We start from the raw sequence: 19,442 nt of genomic DNA on the forward strand, positions 1-19,442 counted from the left end.
TTATCATCACCATCATCAATATTATTATTTATTAGATTTCTTAGACTTGGTTTACAAAACAGTCTCAATGTGGTGTACAGGCAGTTTAAAACATACAAAATATAAATAAAAATATAGCAAGGACACACAACCATTAAGTTTACTATACTAAAACCACACCATTCCACAAAAACCTGAAACACCACTCTCATAACTTCCAGTTAGACAGATGCTGGTAAAAAATTAATAATCAATCCATTAATCTCGGGATCTGGGTAGGTACTTGTCAGCCAAGTGTTGGGGTTGTGTATGGCTTTATAGGTTAAAACCAGCACTTTGAACTGGGCCTGGAAATGAATAATTAGCCAGCGCACTTGGTCCAGAATTGGTCATACGTGGCCAGACTGGCTGGGGTCCATTATCAGTCTGGCCACTACATTCTGCACTGCATTCTGCAGTTTTGCAAACCATCTTGCAAGGCAGTCCCATATGTTATTGTAGTAACTTTACCTGGAGGCAGGTATTTTGGCACCTGAGGCAAACCACAAAATGGTGTGCCCCCTCCCCACCAAAGAAGGAGGGGTGAGTGAAGATCTGCATCAGCACACCCATTTGAAATCTGTCTCGGAGCCACTTCCCATGTTACCCTAATGGCCTGTGCTTAGAGGGCCATTACCTCACCATGAAGCTAACCTGGCTATTCCAGAAAATGAAACTGTGCTGGATCCAGGAATTAGAAGGGGACTCAGGCACATAGACCCACCCACATCCTACAACTCATAACAGTATGCTTATATCTGTAGTATGGTTATGTTCTTGTTTGTACCTGGTGCCTTCATTACATATCTTTAGGTGTCAGGCAAAAAATGTTCCTCTACAATTGGCTTTGGCCAATTAAACAATCTATGGCCTCCTAAACTGTGAGGTGGGTTTATTGTTTTTGTTGGTTACTATGTTATGTGTTTTTCTGTCTTTATATTGTAAAATGCCCTGCGATCCTTGGATGAAGGGCAGTATAGAAATATAATAAATAAATAAATAAGATAAATAAGATAAAAATAACATAAAATATATATATACCCGGAAATTCCAATGGAGAAACATAATTCAGCACATGTATTATGTCTGATGAAAAGTTAGGTATCCTCCCCCCAAAGTTCTTTGCCAAAAATACCTAATCTTCCATATTTGTAGCTTTCAGCAAAATCTCTAGGTAGAGCTTCCTGGTGTGGGTTAAAAGGGTAAGATGTATTGCTGCTTGACAGGAGGAAAAACAAATGATGTCTGTTCAGATCAAAGTTTCAGTTTTGGCATTCACAAACAACCTCGGCTGTTACGCTGTGGAAAAAGTGAATGAGCTTACTAATTGATGTGTCGGATTCTGAAATCCTCCACTCGTGTTGCTTGGATTTACTGCAAAAACATTGCTACAGACAGCTGCTTTATAAAAAGTTTCAGGCAGGGTTTATTCTAATGAATGAATCCATTAGAGAGTGGATTAGTATATACATGAAACATCTCCTTGTGTATTGAAACTATAGATTCTCACATTGCTCTCTTTCTTTCTTTCTTTCTTTCTTTCTTTCTTTCTTTCTTTCTTTCTTAAAACCCTGTTCTTAAAGAAAAAAACCCGCCTCCTATGGAAGTTGGATTTTTGGAAGGCCACTTATTTATTTATTTATTTGTTTGTTTGTTTGTTTGTTTGTTTATTTATTTATTTCATAAAATTTATACACTGCTTGATTGTAAAAAACCTTAAAGCGGTTTACAGAAAGATAGAACAATAAAATCGAGGATAAAATAACAACCATACAAAAGTTAAAATACGAAATTGGATTAAAATTACCTCAGCTTTTAAGCATCTGGGTAGCAGGCTCCAAAAAGAGTACAGGGAAGGCTTCTGCTTGATTTCAATAGGCAGGGAGTTCCCAAGTCAGCTGCTACTACGCTAAATGATTAAGTTCTTACAAATGCAGAACGGGTATTATATGGCACCTGTACCACTGCCAGTTCCGGCAATTAAAGCAGTCAAGTGTGCACAGGTGATATTTAGTAACATATGAAAACACTCATAACCAGCTAGTTTGTGAAAATCCAGCATCCACATTACTAGTTGTTAAGATAAAGAGGAAGTCCATTGACAATGGTTTTCAGAATGGAGGCAGGCACAGAAACATGTGAGAAAGAACCACATTATTTTGGTCCAATATACTTTATAATTCCATTCTTTCAACACTCTTCCTCTTGATGCTCCTGAAAAGCAGAGTTTGGAGAAGATACAATCCTCTCCTGTCTTATCCCCACAAACTGGTATATTGCATCTGTTCATGGAGCCTGCATTTAGTGGTGCTATGAAACAGTGTGACTGCCTAAAAACTTTTGCAGGTGCAAATGGTATTGAAAGCGGGACTGTGTATGACCACTCCAATAGCATAATGAGCACAGATCATTGTGAATTTGCAATAAAAAGGAATGAGCCCATAAACTTTACAGAATGTTTTATTGGCCAAGAAAGAGAAGGAAAAAACTACATGGTTCCATGCAACTTCTGATGGGTACCCTTCTTGCCGTGAGGCTTGCACACAAATATCTTCATGTAGAGCAGAGGAATGCCATGGTCTAAAGCAGTCTTCTGCAAACCCAAGTCTCCTGTGCAAGTCACATCATCCCTAAACATTGACCCTTGTTTGCTGGGGATAATGAAAGTTGTAGTCCAACAATATCTAGGGACCTAAAGTTGTGGAAAGGACATTCTAAAGTTTGAAACTAACCTATTTAAGCACCCCAGACTGTGGGTGCACCCCCCCCCACACACACACATTTACCAGGAACCATCTCTAAACTCCTATCCCAATTTTGCTTGTAAGGAAATGTATCTAAATTACTGCAATCACTGCACTCAGATAGGGATGTAAGGAAGTACAGTAGTGATTTCTATCCTGCCCTGTGTTTGTTGCAACCAGCACTCTTTCCCACCCACTACAATCCAGCTTCCACTAAACCCTACATTATTCATCTTGCTATCTGCTATGGCCAAAATAAACATAATTATTTACATAATGTTTGTGAACTAAAAAAAAAAAAAATTGATAGCAAATGCTGCTTGTTTTTGCTTGCACGATTTCCATTTCTGACCTCCGACAAACATGTGAATTGTGGCAATTTCCATTCCTGTTTCTGTTTCCAACTGAATTTTCTGACATTCCTACATGGACCGTCCTCATCAGGCATAGAATCAGGGAACAGAGATACGCAACATCTGTCCCTGCAGTTGCCAGCAACGTGAAGCCTTTGGATTGGCTAGGCCTAGTATTAAATGCCACAGGACAAGCGTTCTGCCAATGCCTGCTCAAAAGAGCAAAGCCTCCTGCCTGTTAATCTCCACACTCCAGCACAAGCCTTCACCCTCCAGCAACAGACTGCAGGGACCTTGGGTTTAGGCAACACACATTCCAAGCCTTATTCTTAGTTCAACTGCCTTTGGAGCATATTGAATCGGACAATCTCATTTGCCATCTCTCTCCCCTCCCCACTTTCATCGCTGTGTAATTATTTCTTACTCCCAGGAGATGGGACCGTTGGGACCCCTTTCATTAGCTTGCCATTTCTTATGCATCTTGTTGAACTGAAGGTTCAGATGAGAGCTTGGGGAGCTTGTGTCTGGAAGACTTTGTCACGCAGAAGTCTGTAGGAGCAGAGAAAGATGTCAGAACACAACCACAAGCCCTGAGAGCGACTTGTCTCCAGCAGTTACGAGGCCTGTACCAAATTACATCCCGCTGCACACAACCTGTGTGTGCAAGCTGGAGATGATAGAACGTGGGCACACAAGTGAGTTTTCTCAATTCCCCAAGCAGGAAGTCGAAAAAAGCAATTATCCAGATGTGTGAAGTGCAGAGATTTGCCTGTAATACATATTAAAAAATTGAAATATTTCACAAGGGACCCTTGGAACAGCCCAGAATAAATGGGAGGGAGATTCCGGTATCTTGGCCACCACAAACAACAAACTGGCTGGTGGCCATTTCTTTTCTTTAGGTTTCCTGGTTGCTGGCTTCACTCAGCGTTGCACAGGCTACGTTGCAGACATTAAGCCAAATAATGAAGCAGGCCAGAGAGAGGATTTCTGGAATGTCATGACGACGACTTAGGGATGTTTGTTTTAAAACAAACAAAAAATCCCTCATGTTTCCCCTAGAGGTATGTTATGGATTTTAGTTTGCACTTACAGATGGCTGTCATTGCATGAAAAACAAAAACTAGAATCTCCTTCTGAGATACATGATTCTGCATTGATAATATGATATGCAGTAACTCCCCTTTTAACTATGATTTCCAAAGACACATACTGCAGAAATTCTGCTGGCACAATATGTTGAGGTTCCTAAGAACAGGCATTTCAAGTGGCGATAACAAACTAACAGAGCAATCCAAACTATAGGAAGCCAACATAACTTACGTCAGGGCAAATCATGCCGGTATAATTTACCTCTATTCCAGATTCTGTCTAGGAACAGAGCTGGGTAGATTATGCCAGTGCTATTTACTGTTACTCCAAACTTCATTTGATAACAAGGCTACTGTCAGAGCCTGGCAGAAGGAAAACAAGCCTTTAAAGTAGTTTGACTTACACTACCCCTTTTGCCAGTATAGCTTCCCCTGGGTTGTTAGGCCACGTGACTGAGGTGAACAGAGTTTGGAACAGATGTGAGTCTCCCCCTGACTTGCCCTGCCCTGCTGCCTCCCTTCCTCCAGTACACTCCTTTTTCGGGAGTTGCCATTTCTTGACATGTGTATATTCCCTTAATACAATAGGTTAGTTTGAGGTCTTTCCACTGCACTTCACTTCTTTCCACTGCACTATACCCAGCCAGATGAGCGGAGTATAAATATATTATTATTATTATTATTATTATTATTATTATTATTATTATTACCATTATTATTACCCATGCCTGGGAAACTTCTTGAGTACCCTACCTCTGCCCATGTACTACTTTGATTTTCTGCTATTTCTATTGGACATCTAGGGTAGCATATTTTTTGTCCTTTTAATTATTCATTATTTTACCCATAGAAGAATGGAAACACATTTTCAGAGTTCATTTGTACTCTGTGCTCAGCTTGACAACACTAAAAAAGACAACATTTGGTTCTTTTTTACACTGTGGCTTCATATTTCAGGGTGACATTTGCAAACTCCACAGATATCATCACTCTGACAATGGCATCCGGGTTGCGTTTAATGTAAGGTTGCCACTTGGGTGCTTCTTATCACCATCTGTTGATTTATTTTCTAATTATTTATTTAGAATGCATTTCATGACATCATACTTTGCTAATCATTCTGTTTCAACAAGCATTTCAGCTTGCTAGATGAAATTAACCCGCCCGCCCCCCTTCTGTGTTGTTCTGGGGGTTTGCCAACTGCTGCCCCCAAACCAATTGTGTGGGTGCAGGGGAGGAGAGAGGAGAAAATCCAATTGCACAAGTGGGATTCCTTGCACTGGGTTTCCACTGACAAGGCTGGTTAGGTGAATCCCAGCAATTGGAATAAAGGAAGTTGCCTTATACTGAGTCAGTCCTCTTTCTCAGCTGGCCACCCTAGTTAAGACCCAGGATGCATTCCGACTTTGGGAATACAGTTGTATCACAGTACTATCTACACTGACTATCTGCAGTTTTCCAGGGTTTCAGACAGAGTTCCCTCCTAGCCCTTCCTGGAGATGCTGGGGATTGAACTTGGGACCTTCTGCATGCAAAGCAGATGCTCTTCCACTGAGCCATAGCCCTCCCTCTCATTTGTTTTCATTTCCCCCATTGAATATAGCTCAGTCTTTCTCTTTTGTTGGTTTCAGGCCATTGAGGTTTAGACCTTTGTGGCAATTGGGAGAGGCCAATGCTAAAATTGCCTAGATCATGAATCTTGTGTGAAATCACAGGCCGCACTAACTCCACACTTCACCATCCACTTTCCAGTCCCATGCAGTAAATCCCAGCTACCCATATTTCCCTTTATCCACCTCTGTGTCTTTTGTGTGTGCCTGCCTAATCATAGAACAACTAGGGGAAACTGCAAGGCAATGGAATGAGCAAATAATCCCTTTCTTTCATGCCATCTAAGCATGCTCTTCAGCTGTTGGCCTTAGAACCAGGAAAACCTGCTAAACCGCTGGGACTACAGAAGCCACGGTGCTTCAATTAAACATCCACACGTATATATGTAAGATTTGCTTTCCTTGAGAAACAAGGCATGCATCTTTACCTATTGCACATGCTAACTTGTCTTGCATCTGCAGTATGCACACTCTGCAAACAGTTGCACGGAAAGCATTCCTGCTCTACTTGGGTTTGCGTCATTGGGCAAAGGAGATTACTGCCAATAAAGGCCATGATGGATTGAACCAGAACCATCCTGGCACAAAACATCTGTAAGCTTTGCCAGCTCATTATAGCCTAGCTATTCCGTGTGTCTTTGACTTACTCAGCAGAATGAGCCCAAGTGGGGGTAGACAGCTGAGCTGCAGTGCTGTTGATTAAACTAAGATTATTTTGGCTAGGTTTCTCGAAATGTCTCAGCACTCCTCGCATTTTCCACACAGTTCCAGTATGTTGAAGTAAAACTCTGCAAGATGCTTATAAACAATGCTGTTTTTCTGGCACTGGGACATTTTGCTGGGAATGTTGGACACATACTTCAGGAAAAGCTTAGAGGAAGGGGGTAGATTTGGGGAAACCTGTTCCCCGTGGAATACAGAAGTCACCAGATTCTCTTCCCACCTGCAACTGGGTAAGATGCTAGAGGGCAACAGTTGCTCCAAATCGTGGTCAAAAGAAAAGAAGGTAGATTGCTTGACTATTAGAATGTAATGCAGACATCTACACATCCTCCAACCATTATTCATTAGCTATCTTCTGATCACTAATAGTAGCCCCCATTTGCCATAGAAGCCAATAGGGAAGGGTGTGTCCAAACAACAAATCTGAAAGGGGATATATGTTCCTGGCACTGATACAATCCCAGAATTAACAAGCAGCTACATTTGTTCTGGGGATGCCTGGAGCACATCTGACCTTCAGATCCACTATTTGGGCACACCCTTCATTATTGCCTTCTATGGCAAATTGTTATTTGTGTTGGCAGGCAGAGGAGAGGATATGGATAGAACTGTGCAGGTAACTCTGTGGATGCTTTGGACTTGTGTTTGCTTTTTTTCAAAGTGACCCCACTTGCCACATGGCAAATTGCTTTTGGAATTAAAGGCCCTTTTAGAAGCAGTTGGTGATACGGCGTTGGCCTGATGTTTGAGGGGAGATAGTTCAAAAATCCAGCTAGGTGTAGCGAAACCCTTGGGTACACCTAAAGTAGCTTTTAGTTTATTCTCCTGCTTATGCTTTTTTACCCTTCATTGTTTTTGGTTTGGTTTGGTTTTTTGCTTGCCAAAGCAGTTTTGTGCAGAAAATCTCGACTATATGAACAGAAGTGCATGCAGGACTTACTGAAAAACATACCTATGATATATTGGGAGTAAAGCAATATTGTTTGCAATAAGTTACCTGAAAGAGGGGGGACTGGCAATGGACAGAGAGACAAACTATTCTTCTCTTGGCGATTCCTTCTTGAGTACATGTAAATTGTCTTTCCTTGGGCTTTTACTTCCTTCCTGCTTCTCCTCTGAGTCAGTTAGTGTTAGACTTCTTTTTGTTATAACCTCATGTCTCCATGATGGCCATATTTGAGCTTGCACCCACAATGGCTTTGTTTGCCAGAAGTAATAAATCTTAAGTTTCTTTATTCTTTCAACCAGCAGTCTTACCAGACAATATATTTCTGCGCTCTTATACCAAACTCCAACATGATGGCATCACTTAGAACATGGGTAGGCAAACTAAGGCCCAGGGGCCAGATCCGGCCCAATTGCCTTCTAAATCCAGCCCGCGGACGGTCCAGGAATCAATGTGTTTTTACAGTCCTTTTATTTAAAATGTACCTCTGGGTTATTTGTGGGGCCTGCCTGGTGTTTTTACATGAGTAGAATGTGTGCTTTTATTTAAAATGCATCTCTGGGCTATTTGTGGGGCATAGGAATTCATTCATTATTTTCCCCCAAAATATAATCCGGCCCCCCACAAGGTCTGAGTGACAGTGGACCGGCCCCCTGCTGAAAAAGTTTGCTGACCCTTGACTTAGAAGATATCCAAGATCCCATCCATTTACAACTTAATACCCTCAGAATGTGTCTGTTGTTCAAGATATGTCAGCTTCCCTCGCCTTACACTGTAATTCAACTTAATATCAATACGTTCCAACAAATGTTTTCCGAAACAAAGGTATCTCTTTTCAAGTGGCTTATTCATTCTCTTATGTTATTATACAATAACTTGATTTCATTAGCTCTGAGTTTTATAGGCAAACAGGCAACCCACCGCTGCTTGCCAATTTCAATTTTGGATTCATCTTATACAGTATGTCTTGTTTTGGAGTTGCTTTGATACCAAGCCATCACCTACAATGTCTTCTGTCGCCTTCGCCCTGTGGAGAAGGCAGAGAAGACTGCACAATGCACTTCTAAAATAGTTTATGGAGCAGCCAAGCCAAATGGCTCTAGGATTTTGAATTATCTTTCCCAGCTGCTCTGATATGAGTAATAATGGAGAGCTGGGAACTATGAGGGGCTGTCAACTGGAATGCAGCCTTTCTCACTTCAAAAGGAAGTAGAAATACCATTGATGGGCAGGCAAAAGCAGTTGGGACATGGACACAGCTGAAATTTCATACCCTTTTGGTGTTAGACTTCTTGAGCTGGAGGATTTTGTTGCTAGCAAATGGACTTGTGCATAACGTTTGTTGGATTACAACAGAGCTTGGAAGCTGGCACCTGCTGAGGAAGCACTCTCCTGATGAATAAAATATCCATTTTGCATGCTTGTAGGCAATGGAGAGAGATTAATTCATTAGAGTGGGGTAGAGTTTCTTTACTCTTAGTATGTGTCAAAACACCTGTCTGTAGGCATCATATTATGTTGGCAGCAGAGGCGATCCAATACATTTTTCTTCCTGAGGTGAAGGGCAAGATGGCTGCCACCCTACCATTCCACACACAGAAGCCTATTGAACTTGCCACTATGTCTCACTTCAACACAGCAAATAGAATTTTTCGTAAAATTATGTTGTTGTTACTCTGTTCCATTTCAGTGCAGAGGAAACAAAATACAAATGGGGGGACGTAATCACTTATGTAACATTTACAGACTGAAAGCATTGTATTCACTGGATTGATTTCCATTCTGGACATGGGGCAAATAAGGAAGGATCAGCAACTTCTGTTTTTGACATCCCTAGTTGGAAGCTCTGCTTTCCTGACCAGGCAAGGAAAGAAAACCAGTCCGGTAGTAATGAAAATTAGGCCTAGGCAATGCAGAGGCCTTATACAGTGGTACCTCAGGTTACAAACACTTCAGGTTACATACGCTTCAGGTTACAGACTCCACTAACCCAGAAATAGTACCTTGGGTTAAGAACTTTGCTTCAGGATGAGAACCGAAATCGTGCTCCGGCGGCGCGGTGGCAGCAGGAGGCCCCATTAGCTAAAGTGGTGCTTCAGGTTAAGAACAGTTTCAGGTTAAGAACGGACCTCCGGAACGAATTAAGTACTTAACCCAAGGTACCACTGTATGTCTGTAAGTCACAGGGGACACTGCTGCATGTCCCATTTTCCTTTTATACCTGAGGATGCTAAGCAGGCACAGTCCTGGAAAGGAGCCCCTCAGCCTCCTCCTGTGAGGTTCCAAGGGTTGTATCCAGTGCTAGTTCTATTCAGAATTGACTCATTAAAATTAATGGACCTACATTAGTTATGTCCATTAATTTAAGCGCGTCTGCTCTGAGTAGAATTCGCACCAGAGACAACGCCCAATTCAAACTCCAGCTTCTGTGGTGTAGTGGTTTGCTTCCCCGCTCCTCCACATGCAGCTGCTGGGTGACCTTGGGCTAGTTACACTTCCCTGAAGTTTCTCAGCCCCACTCACCTCACAGAGTGTTTGTTGTGGGGGAGGAAGGGAAAGGAGAATGTTAGCTGCTTTGAGACTCCTTCGGGTAGTGATAAAGCGGGATATCAAATCCAAACTCTTCTTCTTCTTCTAAACCAGGGCCCTTCCTTCATTGCTTCTTGTCTCACGCATGGGTGCCTGAAGATTTGCCGGGCTAGGCATTTCAGAGCCGAAACACTCTAAACATATTGAATCAGTTTAGCAACTGGCCTTCTTCCAGTGTTGCAGCTTCAGTATGAAACACCAATAAAAATTCCTAACATTCAAGTCCACTGAGGACTGAAGAGTGAGTAAAAAACACCCCAAAAAACTGGGGTGGGGGGGAGTCTCTGCACTGGAAAGGCGACTTCCAACTTGCATCATACTTGGCTCTTGCATCAACAGCAGGATGTGTTGTAGGTGGAGCTGCAGCTCTTTTGTCCTTCAGGAAGCTTCAGCAATGCTTCACGTTTTTCTTGGCACGTTGGCCCAAAAAGTAGATGTTTCAACACAGCTCACCATAAAACTTTTATTGGGGTGGGAAAATGGCCTTGTGGCATTGGATGGAAATCTGCAATGACCCTAAGGGGGAAAATACAGCTTTAATGGGACAAAGAAGAAGGGCTTATGTAACTGTTTGTGAGTTTTCATTGGGAAGAATGTTCTTCTGCATCGTAATCACTGGGAAGGCTCCCATCAATTTTTAACAGGAGTTCTGGTCAAAGCCTCAGGGCAGTAGCTAGACTTGTGTGTGCGCTGCACTAACCAGTTCCAAATTCTGCACAAAGAAAGGCTAAGTTATTTGACTGGGTTAACTGACATAAGTTAAGCAAATACTGTGCATGTTGTTTATTTGCATAGTGTATCCATGTAGTTGCTTGGGGGGGGGTGTAGTTCTCCATAGGGAGGATAAGGCAGGTAGAGCACTGAAGCCCAGCTTCTGGACCACAAGAGTCCTATTCAGACATTATCGTTTGCATATACAGCAACAAGAGCAGGGTTCAGATCCATTCTGACTAGCCCAACCCAGTGGCACTTGTGCATACAGCATGAATGTCTGCAAGGGGGGATTTTTGCATACAGCAGTACATGCAAAGGCTTCCACACAACATGGAACTGCAACTGTGCAGAGTTCCAGGTTGCATGGAAGCCTTCACACATACAGATTTGTGTGCAAAGGCCCTCTCCCTGCAGGCATACATACAAACATAGATCATTTTATTTGTATGCACCTTTCCGTAGTTAAAACCATGCTCAAGGTGGCTTACAACATGAAATTGTGTTTACATAATTACAAACATAACAAAAGGTAGTTATAAACAATAAATAAAATATCGAAACGTACACAGCCAAATTAAACAATTTCCACATATATCATGCTATGGCCTTTTAAATGTGTTTGTGGGAGGGGGTGGTGATTGTAGCTTTGTTTTAGTTTTATTGTGTATTTTACGTTTTCATTTTGTTATGTTATGAACTGCCCTGTAACCTTTGGATGAGAGTGGTATACAAATCATTATCATCATCATCATCATTATCTAAAAGAAAGGTGCAAAATATCAGTAACAGCAACAATCCCCCTCTCCCGCTGGAATCAATCAGAGCCACACCCTCCCAGGCCAGGTAGGAAAAGGCCTGTAAGGTAGTGAGCAAGTCTTCCTGGACTCACAGGCAAGATGGTCTTTGGCCATTCTCACAGGTGCTGGGGTAGGGTAGTTGGCACATGTGATAATGGGCATGGAACTCAGGAGGGTCTCTTCCTTGCTCCCATGTTGCACTCCACAGAAGGTATAAGTCCTGGATAAACTTCTAAGTCCAGCTTGGTCCCCGTTTTGTACTTTCACCAGAGTATGGCATGTACATTTTCCAGCTTTGTTGCACTGCTGCAGTGGCGTAGCGTGGGTTATCAGCACCCGGGGCAAGGCAAGTAATTTGCGCCCCCTAACCCATGGATTTGCGCCCCCTAACCCGTGGATTTGCGCCCCCTAACCCGTGGATTTCCCTAACCCCCAGATGTTGCGCCCGGTGCGGCCGGCCCCCCCTGCACCCCCCATGCTACGCCACTGCACTGCTGTAAGAGCTAGAAAAATGGTCTCGTCCCCCGGAAAAAACCATGCATGAATTAGTTAAAACTATATACGGTGGTACCTCGGGCTACAGACGCTTCAGGTTACAGACTCCACTAACCCAGAAATAGTACCTCGGGTTAAGAACTTTGCTTCAGGATGAGAATAGAAATTGTGCTCTGGCGGCGTGGCAGCAGCAGGAGGCCCCATTAGCTAAAGTGGTGCTTCAGGTTAAGAACAGTTTCAGGTTAAGACTGGACCTCCGGAATGAATTAAGTACTTAAGCCACTGTAATGAAGTTGTGCCTGTGTTTGATCTGTGAGGTAGCTTCTTTGCACAGACAAGTTGTGCTTTATGCATGTATGAGCTAGCCTGTATGTGATATAGGACACACTTTCCTTTAATTTCAAGGGTGAATGGGTTGAAGGTAAAAAAATTACTTTAACTAAGAATGTTAATCTGATTTGATCCAATAGTCTCAACCTTGACATCTGCCCATTGTTTCTAGCCTTTCTAGCAGCTGCATATGGCTGACTTCCTACCATTTTCGCTACTCCTGCTTAGATTAACTATGAAGAGGCTTGTGCAAGAAGAAGAATGTGTGACAAGAGAAAGCAGGGACTCATTACAATATTCCTGTTTAACAGACCCTTAAAAATAAAAATCCCCTCTATTCTGTTTTAGGAAATTCCCTATGGGAATATCTAAGACTAGTTTTTCCAAAGGGGGAGAAGGATGAGTGTATTTCATACCAAAAGCTTCAGACCTGTGATCTCTGGAAAGATTTTCAAATGTGCTATTTCTGGAATTATTTCAATGAGGAGTGAATGGGAAATATGCTCTGTTATTTATTCGTATTTGTTCATTATTTTATTTTAAAGCAGCAAGTGCTAGCTACCAGCCCTGATTAACAGTCATTTTTAATTACATGCATAGCCGTGAGAATATATATGCTGATTGAATGAAGGCATCCCAACTCAAAGCACAAAGGCAATTACTGACAAACCGCCCCCCTTCGCTTTAGCCTTTTAGGCATGAACAGATGTGAGGAAAAGACGGAGACCTTTGTAAAGTGGCTCAGAGGAGCCGCTTTCCCAGAATTCCCTTTAAAATGCAGCTCATTGGAGGCAAGGATTACATGGCCTCAGTTGCAAGGGTGCTGCATTGTTAGGTAAGGTTTGTGGGCCCTTTGCTGCATTGAAAAGAACAGTTATTCATAAACACACAACACAGACCATCAGCCATTAAGAAGCAGTTTTGTTTTAAATTATTATTATTATTATTATTATTATTATTATTAGTAGTAGTAGTAGTAGTAGTACCCTGCCCATCTGGCTGGGTTTCCCCAGCCACTCTGTGTGGCTTCCAACAAAGATTAAAAATACATTAAAATGTCACACATTAAAAACTTCCCTAAACAGGGCTGCCTTCAGAGGTCTTCTAAATGTCAGGTAGTTGTTTATCTCTTTGACATCTGATGGGAGGGCGTTCCACAGGGCGGGTGCCACTACCGAGAAGGCCCTCTGCCTAGTTCTCTGTAGCTTTGCTTCTCGCAGTGAGGGAACCACCCGAAGGCCCTCGGCGCTGGACCTCAGTGTCCGGGTGGAATGATGGGGGTGCAGACGCTCCTTCAGGTATACTGGGCCGAGGCCGTTTAGGGCCATTTGAATTGTGCTCAGAAACATACTGGGAGCCAATGTAGATCTTTTACATGCGTTTCCCTGTAACTTGGTTATTGGCTATTATCAGATTACTCCAGACCTACCAAATCAGATGCAGCCCACTAACCTAACAATTGCATTAATGCCATTCCATAATTGGGCATAATTGTGGCCACAAAAACCCAGGAGCAGTGGGAAGACCGTTGGACTTAGAGCAGAGAGACTTGGGTTCAAATCACTGCTCAACTATGAGGTCATTGGATGGTCTTAGGCCAGCCATTATTTCTCAGCGTGATCCTATTCACAGCCCATTTGTTGTGAGGTTACAAGGGGACAATCCCATTTACACTGTGTTGAACTCCTTGGAAGAAGGGATGGGTTGTTTCCCTGCCTGGTTTTCTTGTTGCTGTACAAGTTTTCATTTTCCATCTAGGTAAATGTGCTCAGTGTGATCTCACTTTCAAGTTTTTGAAGGTGGTTTTACAGCTAATTACTGCATTTAAATCTGGTGCTCCTTTAAGTACAGAGCCTTGCATTGTGTCCAGGTCTTTACACAAAGGCACTATTTGAGGCCATTGGCTTCTGTGTTCACTCTTCCATTGTACCTTGTGATTGCCAGGTATTAGCCTTGTACCCTGTGTAGAGTTACTTACCTGGCTGAAACTGAAAAATTTCTTTCCATTAAGCTAGCAATGACAGACAGAAATCCTCAGTTCTGCATCCTGGATCACTGATCCGAGTGACATTGCTGTGCGTAGGGATCCCTGAAACAGCTAGATTCTCATTTCTGATAATGTAGAGCTGAAGGTGTCTATCCTGGCAGAATTGGGACCGGAGTCAAGGGGGAATGTTGTGGCAGTTCCACAAGAATGGTAAATCCATGAAGACATTGCTGCCAGTTGAGTGGTACCAGCATGCAAGCCAGTCTATGGGACTCTAGTGTAGCCACAGTTTGGATTATCTGGCTGAAAAACTCTTTTGCAGTACTTCAGATCTGCCATCTCTTAGAAATAAACAATATATTGTTACTTTTTGAAACTGAAATTGAGAAACTGCAAATGGAAGTGTCCCATTCACAGTATTGGTTTACTTATTTCCTTTTCTTCTCTGACAGCATGGGGATGAGCCATGATGATGACCACTTGTCCTGTGCTGGAAGATCTCACATCATGTCCGGAGAATGGGTGAAGGGAAGGAATCCCAGTGACCTATCCTGGTCTTCCTGCAGTCGTGATGACCTTGAAAAGTTTCTCAAGTAAGAATGCTGTTGTCAGCAAAGCCTTTGAATCACAAGACACCAGTCTCTTGTCTTCTCTGCAGAAATGATGAACAATTTTCAATGGTGGGTGCCAGAAGGTGGAAGCTGTCTCCTTTGAATCCTGGGTTTTGCAGACATTACTGGCAGGAGATCAGAAACGTTATGATACCCATATTTCAGCACCTTGACAGCTTCTTGACAAGAATCCCAGTTTTGCTGTCCTTTTCAAATCAAACCTTGCCAGTGTTTTGTGACAACTGAAATATGTTGGTTTGAATGAAGAATCCAGTTCTATGCTTTTGCAATGTTGCCATGAAAGTAATAGAGAAATGTAACATTCGTGAGTGATTCTTCTTCTTTGAGCCAAACCTGGCATAAGATATACCATGAGTCTTAGTTCTCCCATCCTCTCCATAACATTTAGTAGAAAACTTATATCATGGCATCACAAAATTATGCACTTTCCCAGCTTTCACTGCTGGCAGCCAAGGGTCTGGAGTAGAGGTAGGAAAATATAGAATGTTGTGATGTCATAAGATAAGTTTTCTACTAGATATTATGGAGAAGGAGAGCAGAGCTAGACACATGATTGTCATTTTTTGTGGTAGTCACATTTTTATCATTGTGCCTAGTTTGTTTCTTAGAATTTCTGCCAATTTCTTTACAATTCTGAATTTGGGGAAGGTCTGAACTGGAACCAAAGTTTACCCAAAACCCTTCATAAGATTATAACCATTTTCCCCCTTTTAGCAGCTCCATTATAATCCCTTTCTGAGTCCATAATCCATCAGAACATTAATTTCACGGTTAACTCTCTGGATTGTAGCCAACACATTTTGTCATGGGAATCTGATATTTGATATTTTCATTTTTATTGTGATATTGATGCTGTTAATTCTGTCCTGTAGATTTTCAGTATAAGCCTCTTTAAGCACTCATTATGGAACAGAACAGTGTTGCATACCTTTTTTTTTTACAAATCAAATACATAGCACAGTTTCATAGCACGCTGTCACTTAAAAAGGAGGTAGTACATATACATAGTAGTACACTGTTGGGAGGCATGTTTTGAAGAGGTTGCTAAATTGGAAGTCCATTATATTGTGAAAATACAGTCATTTGATGAAATAGAGCAATGCTCTCACAATGCCCTTCAAAATATGTTTTATCTCTTCAGGTCAAAAGTTAGCACCTGTTTACTGGTAACAGACCCACGGAGCCGTTATGTTGTGCGACTTCCTTACAAACTTCCAGGAATGCACTACAGCGCAGATGAGCAATGCCAGATTCTCTTTGGAACCAATGCAACTTTCTGCAAAAATATGGAGGTAAGATAACCCATTTGGGACATAAACAAGCTGGGGACCGAACCATAAGGCCCCAAACATGGTTTTTAAAAAAAGTATGCCCACAGTTTCATTTATAAGGGCAAATTGTTTTGAGATGGAAGTAATAAAGAAATTTATTTTGTACATAGCATGTAATTCTGCGCCTGAGAACATGAACTCAACTGCAAAGTCAATGGCAGCTCTGTTATGGAGTTTCAGCGCTCCCAAGAAAGCCAGTTTGGGTGGCAAAATTTATTCTGGCCCCTAGACTGCTGTGTGGTTTACAGAGTGGCCCTTGAGAATACAGACTTTGGCCATTTCTCCTCTAGAGGTCGCACTTAGAATAGACAGAGTAGTTTGTAATTCTGCTCTTTATTTTGGGAGGTAATTGTTTCAGTAAATGCCCCCCCCTTCCCCTTAGTAAAAAATCCAGGAACTTGAAATGTGATAAAACAGAAAATAAGAACCATTTATATTTTTTAATGTTACATAAATGAGACGTGCCAAATTAATAAAACTTTTCACTGTGTGCTGTAGCAGAGGGAATGAACTTCAAGCCTTAACTGTTCCATTTTATTTATTCTGGATCAGGAAGGCAGCTAATGCAACATGAAAACAATGAGCACAAAAAATATTTTAAAAATCTTCCTAAGTAGTGTTTTTCGGGGAATGTGGACCACCAAGCTCGCTGTTATTGAGAGACGTTCTGAATGTGTATATCTTTAAAGACCATCCCAGGAAGTGTCTGTTAAAAGAAAGGACATTCTCAATTATTTTCCCTTTGAGAAGCTGGTTGGCTTTCCTTGGCTTGAGGCCTTTATATATACATATGTATTTTGCTGCTTGGCCTACTGCAGTAGTTTTCAACCTTCAGGAAATCCTTTCAGTGTTGCCTTCTCTTGAGGAACCCCTGCACGTCAGCTGTGGAACCCTTGAGAGTTGCACAGGATTCTCTATAGGGGAGGACCTTATAGTATGCACAGTGAGTTAACTTGAGGCACTGGCGAACAGTGGTGTAGTGTGGGGGACGGTGGGGGCATGAACTCAGATAATGCTTGTTGCTTGCCTGAATGGAGGATAGAGAGGGGTGTGTGTGAATGTGTACAGAAACTAGTCAACTGTACAAAGGTAAAACCCACACCTGTGGTTATGGCCACTTTCCCCTCTATCTCTGCCCACCAATGGGATGTGGCCCCTGAAATGTGGGACAGAATGGAATATGGCCCTCAGGCTGAAAAAAGTTCCCCACCCCTGAACTGAAGCCAAGGGCAAAATAATATGTTGGAAGAGGTGGTGTACAGCCAAATGCAAAATGGTGGTTAAGGTGGGGAGTCACTATTTTTACCTGCTGTATCCTGAGCCATGCTGTGGCCTAATATGTACAGGTATAAATCTATAGCTGAAGTACTAAAGATCAAGAAAGAGAGAGGGCTCTGAGAGGTAAATTATGTTGAAATCCAACTTCTTTCAAAGTAGATGTGTTAATGGCTAGGGCTCTATCATCCACAATTTCTACAAGAAATAAGCAGAGTAGAGGAAGAGGGCTAAAACGAGAAGTTGGTCTAAGTTGCAGAAAATATTGGCAAGCTGTTTTAGCCAATATTTATCCAATAAGATAATATATGAAAAACAGAATATAAATATAAACATTTGTTACAAAATGGAAACAAGCTTCAGTAAATCAGCCCTACTCAATTTTGTTGAAATTTGGTATTAAAAAAAGAGTTACGAAGATAACATTCAGTAAAACAAAACAAAACAAAACAAAACAAAACAACAACAACAACAACAACAACAACAACACATAGTTCTCTCCTTGTCCCTTATCTGGAAAGCACGGGTCCAAGACCTTGACCTTGGAGAGTCAGACTAAAGAACAGTATGACTCGGAGACCCACACATTTCCACATGCACAACTAGTTCACCAACATAGGGATGAGCCAAATTTCATTGGAAATGAATGTTCTGACAATTTTTTTAACTGTTAGAGAATTTCAGTCCCCCCGGAGATTATTCAGTAGAATGGCCTCCCCAATTCACCCTCTGCAAATCTGAGGCACAATTGTCCATCCAGTTTTAATATTGTGTAATATTATTTTACTATTGTTCAAGGAAATGGGGGTTATGGCCCCTACGCTTTCTAATCCTCTCTTAATCCATAGCTTCCTCTCCAAGAATCCTGGGAACTGGAGTTTGTTAAGGGAGCAGAAAGTTGTTACGAGACCCTTAACAAACTCCAGTTCCAAGGATTATCTGGGAAGAAGCCGTGTCTTGTAAAGTGGAACAAAAGTGCTTTTTATGTATGTGTGGATGTGGTCTTAATGTTGAATGGAACTTTATTGTTAGTTCATGTTATACGGTAAAAGAGGAAACCAATACTACTGAATGGAATAAAGTCATCCTGTGTGGGATTTACAAAAACCAAACTTTTAAAAGTGGGTATTGTTGGGGGTAGGGTGGGGGAAACATAAACTGGATTTCTGTCTTCTGTCACACTAAAGCAATTGTTTGAAAGGAAAATTGCAGCTCATAGAACTTACATTTTCCCCAAATTATTTGCCTCTGTACTGAATTCATTGTAAATCAGGTGACTGGAGCAGAATGTTTTATATCTCTTTTTAAAGAATTTGCTACATTTCACGTGCCCTCATGTTCATATTTCAGTATAATGGCAATGACCGCTCCCTGCTTAAAACGGGGGGCGCCCTTTGCGTGGACGCGCGCAGCCCTAGATCTGGAGCGGCACCATCAGCATAGGCTTGGCTGACTGGAGGTCTCCACCTACCTCAGTCAGTTGTCCAATCCCACCTGGGGGAAGCGTTGCCAAGGAGACCAGGCCAGGTAGGAGAGGGATTACCTGCCCACACAATAGAGGGAGGATCTTACCTGGGAATCCTCACTTGGCTCCAGAGCTTCTCCCACCCTACCCACCCTCAGTTAATGTCTTCTTTTGCAGGTTAACTTTTCTTCATAGGTGTTATGTAGTGAAGTTTCACCCTGGGCCAGCAGGGGGATACTGTATATAGTTTTCACTCAGGTCTGTAGATAGTTTTCACTCAGGTCCACGTCAGTTATTTTAGGCGGGAACTCTGGGCTGTTGTTGCTACAATGTTGACAGCCG

At 42.1% G+C, this 19,442-nt stretch overlaps 1 protein-coding gene across 3 annotated transcripts in view; it reads left to right on the top strand.

The window, feature by feature from the left end:
- Positions 1-19,442, top strand: part of ADAMTS17 (ADAM metallopeptidase with thrombospondin type 1 motif 17) — a 188,599-nt gene that overhangs the window by 94,633 nt on the left and 74,524 nt on the right. For all 3 annotated transcript variants that reach the window (XM_079954201.1, XM_079954202.1, XM_079954203.1), the window contains 2 exons: positions 14,850-14,990; positions 16,171-16,321. In XM_079954201.1, the coding sequence (XP_079810327.1) occupies positions 14,850-14,990; positions 16,171-16,321 (292 nt within the window). The remainder of the gene's footprint in view (positions 1-14,849; positions 14,991-16,170; positions 16,322-19,442) is intronic.

This window comes from Podarcis cretensis (genome assembly GCF_951804945.1).
Source record: "Podarcis cretensis genome assembly, chromosome: 14".
NCBI classification, from domain to species: Eukaryota; Metazoa; Chordata; class Lepidosauria; order Squamata; family Lacertidae; genus Podarcis; species Podarcis cretensis.